This window comes from Apis laboriosa, unplaced genomic scaffold (genome assembly GCF_014066325.1).
Source record: "Apis laboriosa isolate Shangri-la unplaced genomic scaffold, ASM1406632v1 scaffold167_cov148, whole genome shotgun sequence".
Taxonomy (NCBI): Eukaryota; Metazoa; Arthropoda; class Insecta; order Hymenoptera; family Apidae; genus Apis; species Apis laboriosa.
Window position 1 is genome coordinate 743,494 of NW_025222122.1, and position 13,092 is coordinate 756,585.

General features: G+C 26.3%; 2 protein-coding genes across 4 annotated transcripts in view; both read left to right on the forward strand.

The window, feature by feature from the left end:
* The first annotated feature begins 629 nt into the window (after positions 1 to 629).
* On the forward strand, positions 630 to 2,334 carry LOC122710938 (protein YIF1B). The gene is made up of 4 exons (XM_043929204.1): positions 630 to 801; positions 1,109 to 1,194; positions 1,273 to 1,602; positions 1,677 to 2,334. The coding sequence occupies exons 1-4, from the start codon at positions 771 to 773 to the stop codon at positions 2,205 to 2,207; spliced, it is 978 nt and encodes a 325-aa protein (XP_043785139.1). The 5' UTR covers positions 630 to 770; the 3' UTR covers positions 2,208 to 2,334.
* Positions 2,335 to 2,614: 280 nt separating this feature from the next.
* The window catches only part of LOC122710954 (phosphofurin acidic cluster sorting protein 2), a 71,394-nt gene continuing 60,916 nt past the window's right edge, over positions 2,615 to 13,092 (forward strand). For all 3 annotated transcript variants that reach the window (XM_043929223.1, XM_043929225.1, XM_043929224.1), the window contains exon 1: positions 2,615 to 2,835. In XM_043929223.1, the coding sequence (XP_043785158.1) occupies positions 2,732 to 2,835 (104 nt within the window). In that variant the 5' untranslated portion in view covers positions 2,615 to 2,731. The remainder of the gene's footprint in view (positions 2,836 to 13,092) is intronic.

Consider the following 13,092-nt stretch of genomic DNA (forward strand, 5'->3'; position numbering starts at 1 on the left):
ATTGATGTACAAAAAGACTTATTTATTAAGTTAATAAGATATAAATCTATTTTATTTCTGTCTAATGTGAATTTAAATTGCTTATAACTTAATAACTTAATAATAAATAAATTTCAATATTTTTATATATTATTTTATATATTATTTTTATTGAAATTCTTTAAAATCAATTCTCCAAAAGTATTTTACGAATATATAAATATCTTATGTATCGTTTTTTTAATTTATAGTAATTATTTTTGAGAATACATTTAAAAATGTATATTTACGTATATAAACGTATTATATACGTATATATATATGTAATATTTATCTTATAAGCTATTTTTATTACATATTTTATAAAATATAATATATATCAGCATATATTTTTTATTTAATTTATTTTTCTAATAAATACAATTAATGAATTAATTGTATGAAATAATTTAAAATAAGGATTTTTATAAAAAATTTTTAAATAATAAATTTAAATTAAATAAAAATTTAAAATGTAAATAAGTAATTAAATTATAATTATCAATGTAATAGATAAATAAATTAATTATAATAATTTAATGTATGATAGTAAATGACAACATCATAACGTATTTAATTGTAAGTTCTTGGAGTGGGAGAATTCGCAACGATTGATGGGCTATGGCGACGTGTAACATGAATTGTTTTTGATATTCTTCTTGAAAATAATTGGGTTTGAGCCCGAAAGCAATAAAACTTCCTTTGTTATTTTGTGTTTTCTAATACAGTTTAAGAAATTTAATTAGAAAATCATGAATTATAATAATTCCAGTTCACGACGAGGTAAGTTAATCCATGAATATAATTTTTTTAATTTTTTTCTCAATTATAGCTTAGATTTGATATTTATCATTTACTTTGATAAGAAATTATACATATATTTGTTAACATATTTTGTATTTATTAGTATATATTAAAATATATCGTGCATGTAATATCGTGCAATATTATATAGAGGTTATGATTCCTAAGATTACAAATTAATTTATTTAATAAGTATTATTTCTAATTTCCATATTGAATATAAGTTATAATATTTTATTATAATACATTATTATATAAAATGATTTAAATAAAAAACATTTAATAGGAAAACCAAAAAGATTACTTGATCCATCTGCTGGTTTATCTCCACCACCATCAATACCTCAAAATCCATATATGTATAATCAACAGGTAAAATTTAATAAATATAAAAAAAAAAACATAAATTAATATATGTTATGAAAAATCATGTTTCTATGAATTTTATAGATTCCTATGGATAATGGTATGATACCAGAATATGGTTTCAATGTACCAGAACAACAGCCTCCGCCATATGGATTTAATACAGTACCAATGCAACATTATTCATCTCCTGAAGGTCATGGCGATGATTATTCATCACAATTTGCAACACAATTATTAACACAACCAATAGTTACAAATATGGCTGTGCAATATGGAAATACTTTAGTTGGTTCTGGAAAACAACATTTTGAAAGATATGTGCCAGTTACAGCTTTGAAATATTATTTTGCTGTTGATACAGATTATGTTATGTCAAAACTGTCTTTATTATTTTTTCCTTTTACTCATAAAGTAAGTTTTGTTAAATATAGGAAATAAGTTTAATTATTGTTAAACAAATATAAATAATTAATTATTTTTAACAGGACTGGTCTGTGAAGTACGAACAAGAAGTACCACAACAACCACGTTATGAAAAGAATGCACCAGATCTATATATTCCAACTATGGCATTCTTAACATATATAGTTCTGGCTGGAATAGTTTCAGGAACTCAGCAACGTTTTAATCCAGAACAGTTAAGTATTTTGGCTAGTTCTGCTCTTGCGTGGGATGTCATAGAATTAGTTGTACACATTGTAAGCCTTTATGTGATGAATCTCGAAACAAGTCTTTCAACATTAGATATATTAGCTTACTGTGGTTATAAGTATGTTGGTATTAATGCAGCTCTTTTGGTTTCATTATTATTTCGAAAATTTGGTTATTATATAGTTTGGCTATATACCAGTATATCTTTAGCATTTTTTCTTATACGGTCATTAAAATTAAAGGTCATTCCACAAAACCAGGGCGCATACACAGCTTCTGGTAATAAAAGGAGACTCTATTTTATACTATTTGTAGCAGGCATTCAACCTATACTAATGTGGTGGTTATCATATCACTTGCTTTAATTGGTAATTACATAAATTGAAATACGTTTGAAGAAAACGAAATGTGTATATTTATTTGATTATTCACATCATATGTGCATTTTTATAATAAAAATTTCTTCAAAAGATTATTCATTATTCATTAAATGAACCTATTTTTTCTTGTATTATCTTTGCTATACTGTAACTTTTATGTACAAACAAAAAAAATCTATAATAATCGTAAATTGTGTCAAGATTTTTTGCTAGTTTTTTACCAATTTTGTACAATTTTATATTGATTAAAATATAGAATTATAGAATGCATTCGAAAAATATTACCGACTGTAAAATTGCTTCGCGAATGATTCCATAGCGGATACATAATCCGTGCTCGTTTACTTCCGTTATTTTCCGAAAGGTGTCTTCATACTTTTCCGTAATTCTTCGTCGACTCACGAAACTGTCTTCGTATGGCGCCACGAGCGAGATTACTCAGTCAGTCAGCCGCGAGCCGCGGTGAACTGAAGGTGTGGTGAGTGTTTCTGTGGGCCGACGGGCCAAAAATGGCGGAGCGTACGAAGACGACAGCCCCGGCCACCCGGCCCGTTCCTATGAAGCTGTTTGCCACTTGGGAAGTGGATTGTACTGCACCGAACTGTATACCCAGGTAACCAATAAATAATATTAAATTCTTGAACAACTTTCATATTTCATATGATACTGGCGTTGTTACTTCGTGTCATTGTGGACGCCAGACACTCGACGGACATTCACACGCCCTTTTTTCCACAATCACTCGCATTTTTCTCTTCGCACCCTTGCCTCAAGGCCATCAATCTTCGCGTATTGTTTTGACCTTGTATCGGATTAACGTGTTTCTTTTATAACATACGCATCATAGGTTATTCGAGATGCGTGTCAGGTTGGGGCTGCGTGGCGCGCACTGTCTATTGTAGGATGCTACCTGTCAATCGGATGTGACAGATCACGGAACGTGCATCATAATCTTGATTTCAATGTTCACAGTAGTTTTATCTCGCCGGTATTCAATCGATATTATTCTAATCCCTGCGATTTTCTCTTTTTTCTCATTTGTTTATGTTCGATAATTTAACTTGATATGTAAATAAAAACAATTCGATAGAGGATGAAAGAATAATTAAAAATTTTGGTCTGGATTTATCGATATTGTATCATGAAAGAATTATTGCGACGTTATAATAGTAGATGGTTAGGTGCGAACGAAAAAACGACAAATCAAACATCGTATGTCGATTGTGCGTATATGTTCGTTAGGTTAGAATACGTTTCGCCGAAGTTCTCGCTTTCGTGCAATAGGGTATCATGTTCGAATGTCATGGTTGTCCGTTTTCATGGGCGCGTTAATTTGACCTTAGCTTGTGTTTCATACATCGCAATATAACATCGCGTTGAATCACTTCTTTCTTCGTTATGTATTTTTTGTTTGTTTCATAATATTCGAAAGTAAACAGAAATTTTCATTAATGATATATATAATATATTTGTATTAATCTAATTCGTTCTACAGTGACATATAATTTAAACGATTATCTTTGAAATTTAATTTTCTATTTGCTCCAGCTGGCGTTGAGGTTTTAATTAAAATTTAATTATCGCGATATAGAGAAATTTTATTATGAATCCTTCGTTTTGTTACCAAAAACGTTTAATTCTAACAAAAATTTTCATTTATTCGGTCTAATTATTTCGAAAAAAACATTATTTTATTCTAAAAAATACATCTTAATTATGATAATAGAAAATATATTCTTATGTAGATTAATTTATTTAAGATAATTTAGTAATTATTTTAATAATTCAAAGAAAGATAATAAAATAAATAATAAAATAAAATTATTAATAAAATAAATTTATTTGAAAAGAAATTAAATTTATTTTTTTAATTTAAAAATTTCATTTCATTTTAGAAATAATTTTTTTTAAATAAAATATATTTTTCTTTAAATAAAAATCTTTATTTAGATATTTTATTTTACTTATAAGAATATTTATATGTTAATTTTATTTTTTGCAAAATTGTTAGAAATTTAACATTGAATTTTTAATATACATGGAAATATTTATAACGAAAAGAAAGCGTATTACATCAAAATATAAATTATTATAATATTTCATCATTAGATATGAAATAGTTAAAATTTCAAATCAATTTTTTTCGGATTTTAATTGTGTAATTACAATTACATCAATTACATAATTTAAATTTGAATATTTTAATTATTTTATCTTATAATTAATTAAATAAATTATATATATATTAGGTTTAAATATTAATATAAAATTATATAATATTAAATTATTGAAAGTATTTATATATTTTCAAAATTTTATCAATAATTTAATTAATTTGATATAATGAGATGTCTCAATTACCAAAGCAAAAACATATCTGTATATAATTATATAGTTTTATATATCATATAATTAAATATTTCATGTATTCATTAGAAATTTTTATTAATTGTAATTAAATATTTTTTTTTTATAATCAACGATTACAAATGTATTTTAAATTTCTTAATTATAATTTAAAATTCTCTTCGAAAATTTCAAGATATTATATATCTTGAAGATAGTTTGCTTTATCCAATATTTTGGACGTGAAAGTAATCGATCGAAGATATCCAATAACTTAGTAATTTAACTACGCGACATCCTGCTATTCCGGATCTTATTGCCAACCCTTTCCAATAAAGTTCTTATTGCGTATCAATCATTGTATCATACTAGTAAGATATGCAATTCGCTAAGACGTAATTTATATCTGCATAATTGCGTCGAGTTTATTTTTTCATTCAACGTTAAAGCGAATCCACACATTGATAAGTGATATTCTTCAATTTTTCTTTACTATTCTGCTTTATTTTTTGAATAAATTTGCTAACGTGTTTATAGATAAAACTTTTTAGTTTATTTATTGAAAAAAATTGTTTTGAAATTATTTTATCTTTAAAATAGATGTCAATTTCTTACTTTTAGAAGAAAAAAAATAAATTTTTGCAAGGAAATTGCATTAGTATTGAGTTATCAAGTTATTAATATCTTTATAGAGAGAGAAAATTATTATATTCCAGAGAGAAAAAAAATTTAATTAGAAAAAGAAATGTTGTTACAAAAATATTTTTCTTATATATATTTTATTTGAATTTTTATTAAAAAAATATTTTCATTTATTGGATAGAAATTTTCAATTTAAGTTTCTTTTTGATTTAATATAAATAGATTTTTTTAAAATAAAATATTTTATAAAGAAATTAACTTAACTATTATCAAAAAAAGTATAAATTAATAAAAATTTCAATGTAAATTCTAGTTTAATTAAGTAAAAATATATTTTTGGAAATTATTCGAATTATTTCTATTTATTATTTCTATGTTTATTGGGAATTATTTGATCCCCTGTTGTTATTCCAAATATCGTCTATAGATAATCCGTGCTTGTTTCTCGAATATGATCCACGATTCTTACAAACTTCGTCTCAATTCTACCTTTATTTGTTGTTATTCTAATACGAGACTTTGCCAAATATATTTCTCAAGTGTGATATTCTTGCATTAAATTTTATTCATTATGAATTTGAGCAATTCATTGGGAGGATTTGAGGTAAGATTCAATTGTATAATTATTGTTCTAAATTCTATTATATCTTGAAAAATGTATAAATATTATTATATTTCAAAGTATCTTCATATCTAAAATTTACAATCCTTCATATATATATTACTATTCTTCGTTTAACCGCTGAAATCGATTATTTTTATCCTGATGTGAAATATATATAATAATTAAAACGAATTAATAGTAATTAATATATTGTTAGTATTACTCTATTATTATTTCATTATTATTCATTTTTCTATCGAAGACAAGATATCTCGATGTAGTAAATTCAATGCTATGCATGAAATATCTCTACTATGATGCCAATGTTATTAAACGAGATATTTCAAGTATCTTTTATTAGAAATGTTTCATCTGAAAACTTGAAATGAAGAATTTATTTATAGATATATAACATATTTTATTGTTGGTAGAGAGGAATTAAGGTTGATAAATAAACGTAATACGTAATATATAATAAATGAAATATAATAACGAAACATTCTTATTCTTTTTCAAGTAAAATATTTTTAAAAAAAGTATCAAATATAATATTTTTAAAAAAAGTATCAAATATAATAAAATATCATCTATAACAAAAAAAAAAAATCTCTAATTCAACAAATACGTATAATTTTCAAAAACAATGGATAAGAAATAGAAATTACATTGTTGAAATTGAGTTATAATATTTCATTTCCTATTAAAAGAAACGTCATCTATACGTAAGAAAAATTGCGACACGATAACAATGAACCAAGATATCTCATCTATTCTGGTTGATTTTATTTAATGGGTGACTAATTTATTGCTTTATTTGCTACATTTACCTCTCATGTAACTACGCATAAAATTTTCAAGTGTATTGATTAGCCCATTCGAGTAGATAGACAATTCTCACGTTACTGTATAATAGAATAATGTGTTTTAATGTGTTTCTAAGTCTTGTCTTAATTAATAGCGGTGCAAATTACTCGAGATCGTCCACTACAATTATCTTCGTTCAAATGAATTACCGATATACAAAGTTTCGTGAACATTTCGCAAGACTCGTGAAACATCGTTCCATTTCCGTATCCAATGGCGTAATGAATGTGAGTCCACCTGTTGTTCTCCAACAACAGATGCGGGTGTTTAAACGAAACGACGAAACGATGTATTTGCTCTTAAACTTATCTTGCAAATAGTTGCACTTTCATGGCAGAGATATATCTCCGTGAAAGATTCGTGAAATCACGCGTATAAATGTCGCGTATAAACTTGGAAGATTGAAGATTTCCAACATGAAAGTGCACGCGTCGAGTTTCTCGCGTTTAACCTCGTGAGATCGATCTTCTGTGTCGTTTTTTTCATTGAATTATTCACAGATTTCAGCTTTCACGCGATACATACACGGGTTCTTCTGAAAAATATTTACAATTCTAATAGAAATTTTAAAAGGCTTATTTATCGTTGATCGTGGTCGTCTTCTTCGTGATCGAGCGGCGCTATTAGGATCTGATGTTCCATCTGAATTCTAATCAACCAGTGCATTGTTTTGTAATTCTTCGATACGAGAGTGTACATAAATTTTCACGTATATAATAGAAGGTCTAAAAAAAAAAAAAAAAACGTTCAACCCTTGGTCTACATCTTCGTTCATTTAAATAATAAAGCATCGCGCGTTTTCTTCCATCCTGGGAACTTTTTCGCCCTCTCTTTTTCCCCCTAAGTCAGTCTCGATTCGGAGCACGGAGCAATTCGTATTGAATACATTGCGACCTCGCCTCTGGATTACGTTTACCCAGACCGGACGAGTGTACTAATCGCAAATCGCCACCCGACGATATAGGGGATACGCGATATCCGTTATGCAGATCGCCTGTGAAATATCAGTGCACGGCCTGTTTCTTGCTTTCTGACCACGATATCCATTTGAGAGTATAAGTATCGCAAGTTGCTCTTAATAGTGTTTTTCGCAAATGGATACATTGCGTTTCGGAATGAAAGAAACTTACAAAGTATTCATTAAATGTTTTTTTAAATTGCTCTTGCATGGATAGATTCATATGATTTTAAAAAAAAATAATCACAAATTGTTCAGGATTATTCGTAAATTCTTTTGAATGAAGAATAGAATCATGTAAAATAGTTTTATTATAATTATTTTTTAAAAATTATCACGAATCATTCTGAATTATTTGTAAGTGGATAGTGCATTTGAATCGTTCAATTATTTGAGAATAATGTTTTGGATATAGTTTTATATTTTTTATTTCTTATTTTTCTATCTCTAAATTCGAAATATTTTTCTTTTATCTATCATAAGATAGAAAATTAATAATAAGATAAAAATATTCAAATATAATATAACAGATAAAATATTTTTATTTGAATAACTCGAAAACGATATTGAAAAATTTCTTTAAAATTATTAACAACAATAACTATAGTGATTCTAAAACGATTCTAAAGGAAAAGACACGATTACAGGTTTTTCAATGATTCTTTATATACAAGTTTCTATTGGGTATAGAAATGTTCCAACTACCATTCTTCTAAGATATCGTTCATACTCTTTTATATATTCTTAGCATATTATAATAGGATGAACACCTGGATCGGCACGAGATTTCGTATGTATAATAATCAGATAATATAATAATCAGATATCGAGTTTATAACATTTGCTATTGAACACGATAGATAAAAATAAATAATAATTTTTACACGATAATGTGTAATGATTATTTAGATCAACATGATTAATCTCGTATTTACAGAATTATTAATAGTTTTAATAGAATTAGAAATAGTTTTTTTAATTTTTTTTAAACAATTATTAATTCAATTGTGTTTATTATAAATTAGATTTCTAAATTAATGGTTTATTGCACAAATATTACATATCCCCACTTTTTGTAAAAGGATATAATTGGATAAGAGAGCCAAAAGTGCACTTAAACTGAATTTATCTGGTATAATGAATCAAATGAAATCTTGCCAAAAGAAAACATTTTAAACCAAATTTCAGTCTTTTATTTCAACTTCAGGGAATTAATTGTAGAAGAATAAATATTTGTATTGTCCGGTTTTTATTATAATTTTTCAATTTTTGAAAAAATTTTCTAAAATAATCCATTATACTTCTAATTCTTTTTTACTTTATATCCAAGATTTGATCTAGTAACTTTTCTTTCTTCCATAATTATTTTTTCTTTTTTAATATAATTTAATATAATTTAATAATAAGATCACATAATCTTCCGCTATCATGTCACTCTTATTTCTTATTTAAAGTTTAAAAAGCGCGAAACTCTTTCAATCTATCGACTAGTAAAACTATTCCAAGTTCCTCTCAATGATATTTCTCACAAGTGGAGAGAACCACGTCTGAGAGCGGTCCTCAGTCATTCTCAGACGCAATGTCCACTCTCGAGGAACACTTTCGAGAGCGATCCGCGATACTTTTACTCGAATAGACACGTGACTTGACCTTTTCGATGGGAACAGCTTGATACGATTCGATGCGACCGAATCGATTCGCCATCGTTGTGGCGGCGAACGTGCAGACTCGTTCCGTCTTTCCTCTATTGTTCCCTGTTCGTGGTTGACGTCAATACTCGCGACACGAATCCCTTCTTCATGCGGATGACAGGTTTTTGCCCCTGGAAGGAAGTTGGAAGGAAAACGCGGAAGCACAGTGGTAACTGAATTGAGATGGATGGGAAGGGCGCAAAGGGGTGGTGGCTTTTAAATAAGTGTGTGTCGTGGAGAATGGTTGATTCTTTTTTTTAGGAACTGGATGGAGGAAATTGAGGAGGAAGTACTCTTAGGGTGTTTGGATTAGAGAATTGGGTTTGAGTTGGATGTTATTTGTTGTTTGCATGGGGTGAATGGGATGTATCTGTTTATTGATTTACGAGAGATGAATCAAGGGATTAATCGGATCAATTTTATAATAATGAAAGCTGTGTTAAAATTAATTAAACTTAATCCGATGTCTAGAATAAACAATTGCATAAATTGAAACATGAAATATCGAGTTTACCGTGGATCACATTTGAAATTGATCATGAAATGATTCAGATCCCAATAAAAATGCAATTATAACAAAAGTAATTATGTTTTCATCAATTCGTTTTTTGATAACATTGCCGAAAGTCTTTATATCAATAGAACGGTATGCTTAAATTTCTGCGCGGTTTATTTTTATAATTTATCTCAACGGTATATCATCGTTGCTAATTTTTGAAATATACATATATATATATATATATATATATGTGCGCAATATATCTATATATATATTATACATAGATTTCAAAGGAAATACATTTACGTATAGTTTGGCGCCAGGTTACTTATAAATTTCGTCATCGTTTAAATTATTTATAATATACAGTTGATATCAAGTTCGACATCAATTTGAATCTACGTAAAATTTTTTAAAAATTAAAAATATTAATACGAAACAAATAATGTGAAAACTTAATTTCTTTTGATTTTCATTTTATTTTAATTTGAAGAAATATCCCTTAAATTTTTTTTAGATATTTGTAACAGTATAAATGAATCTATTATTGCGCATATATATATATATATATGTAGAATGTAATTTATTAGAGTTTATTATTAGAATTTATCATCACGTATGGATTCTTCATATGTAATTAAATCCGCGAGAAATTCATACATTCGATACACTCATATCGATAAATATAAATATGCGTCAAGTAATTGATTCAATAATATTTTTATATTTGACTAATCATACTTCACATAATTATTACTCTTTCCTTTGTATTATATTTCACTATATGAAAAATCTGGGAACCCGATTCGACGTTTTTGGATTCTCATATAGAAACCACTAACGAGATAAATGCTCGTTATCGATAGTAATAAATACCTACCATTGATATTCCTTGAAAATGTGGCCCCCTGATAGCAACGTTTATAGCCAATATTTCATAAAAAGACTATCGGCCTGTCGCGCGTTTATAATCGTTTCTAGGAGATTTATTGTTTCGAGTCGTCAGATAACGTCAGATAACGTCTCTTAAAGGATGAAACAATTTCTTTCGATAGCCTGGCATATGATCAAACGAAGGCTAATACGTCGGATCTTAAACTGCTTTCGAATTTGCATTAAAACGCAGGCCAAATTGAGACACGCGATAAATACTAATAATAAACCAACGGATGAACATTGTAAACTCGCCTGTTTTTGGCGTGTTCGAGCCTTCTTGCACGTGACAGCCCGTGGTTTTGCTAGAATCAATAATCGAATTGTATTGGCTGTCGTTCAAAACAAGCATTAAAAAGTATCGGTCCATACATAGATCTATGTTTTATATTCTTCTTGCATTGTATGTCTCGTGGAAATTTTCGAACGATATTACAATTAGATCGTTACGGATGAAATTTGTTGAATTTTCAACAATATCTATAATTTTGTATTAATTTATTTTAAAAATATTAAATTTAGAAGTTAGATCAGTTATTTTTTTCAAAAATAAAGTTATCATACAAGTTTTATTTTTTGAAATATCGATCTATACTTTATTCCAATCTTTCAAGCAAGAAAAAAATTTTGATGCAATAAAGTCATCGGTAATTTTTTTCATTTTTTTAATGTGTTTGAAAATGAATATCTACCAAATAATATTGAAAGGATTTAAATGGATGATAGTTAAATAAAATCAGTTTAGGGAAAGAAATAATGCATTTGTAGGAGAATTTCTTGACTCAATAATTGAATAGAGTAAAAATTAGTCGAAATTAATACTGAAAATATAAAATAGAAATTGAAGTTATATATTTTTTTTACACAATAATTTTACAGATTATAATAAAATAAAATTTAAAAAGTAAAATAAATTAATAAATGTAATTTATAAAATAATTAAAATAATTTCATTTATAATAAAATCTCATGCTTCGATAAATCTTAACGATAGTAGGAAAATTTAATGATAGATTCAATGGCTTTCGTGAAAGTTATTTAAATGATATTATTCTATTAGTTTTAAACATATAGTATAAATAGCAAACGCATTAAAAATTGCAGAAATTTTCAAGGTGACTAATATACATATATAATAACTTACACCTAATAGCTTTATAAAAGGGAATTAAGATATTAATATTTTAATCAATAATGTATTATTAAAATTTTCTTAAAATATTATTAACATATTATTTTATTAAAATAAAGTGCTATAAAATATTTTCTTTTTGTGTCAAATATTATAAGATTATAATTTTTTGAAATTCGAATTAAAAATTTCATCAATTTTTCAATTGACACATAGTATATTATGTTAAAAAAATAATGGTTATTTATAGGTAATAAAAACAAATAAACATCCAATTATTTGATGTTAAATTAAAATCTATGTTAAAACAATAAATGAATAGGATGATCGTATATTTTACAATCGATGAAGATAAAACGATGAGATGAGAATAGGAGAACATAGAGGGATAAGTGATCAGGGTCGTTTGAAGATAATTTTAAAAAATTATTTTTGTAAACGATATTGTGGATATAGCTTCATATATTGAATGTTGATATTATTAATTATGTTTTTTGACATAAATTTCTGTGATTCGAATCGATATGATATGATAGAATTATTATCATAGTGATTATTTACGATTAATTACTTTTAGAGAATTAATTTTTCAATTGAGTAGAATTTTGTGAAAATTTTGTTATTTTCAATTATAATGCTAAATTAAAATCTGCCTTAAATAATTAATTATTTTTTTTTCCGATATTTATTAGCGAAATAAAATTGGCAGATTAACGTTTTTGTGTGGATATATTAATAACTTTATTTTTTTTTTTAATTAAAAAAAGTAATTGCGCGATACATTGTATGAAGTAAAAGATTATGTTAGCAATTAAAACTAAATATTCGGAAAATTTATCTGCCAATAAATATTTTCATATTTTCAATCAATAAAATATTCTAATAAAATTTAAATTTAAATAATTTCTGAATTATCTTCCTATTCATAATATCGATTAGTAATTCAAAGAATCATCCAATCATATATATCGTATTTAAATTGAACTTCATAATCTATTTCCATTAATCTTCATTAATCATAAATCGTAAAATTTCAACATTCGATCAGTATATATTAATATCTTCTTATCTTGATATTTATCGTTTCAAGAATTGTATTAATAAGCAATTCTTTTTTTATCCAATTTATCACGAAAAATAGGAACTTTACTTTTCCCATAAATTTTACCGCAATCGTGAAGCGAATTCCAATTTATATTCA

Excerpts from the sequence above, each read along its gene's own strand:
- LOC122710938 (XM_043929204.1), top strand. The coding sequence starts at position 771 with ATGAATTATAATAATTCCAGTTCACGACGAG. Across the intron at positions 802-1,108 it reads TAATTCCAGTTCACGACGAG|GAAAACCAAAAAGATTACTT; the intron begins GTAAGTTAATCC and ends AACATTTAATAG. Across the intron at positions 1,603-1,676 it reads TTTTTCCTTTTACTCATAAA|GACTGGTCTGTGAAGTACGA; the intron begins GTAAGTTTTGTT and ends TATTTTTAACAG.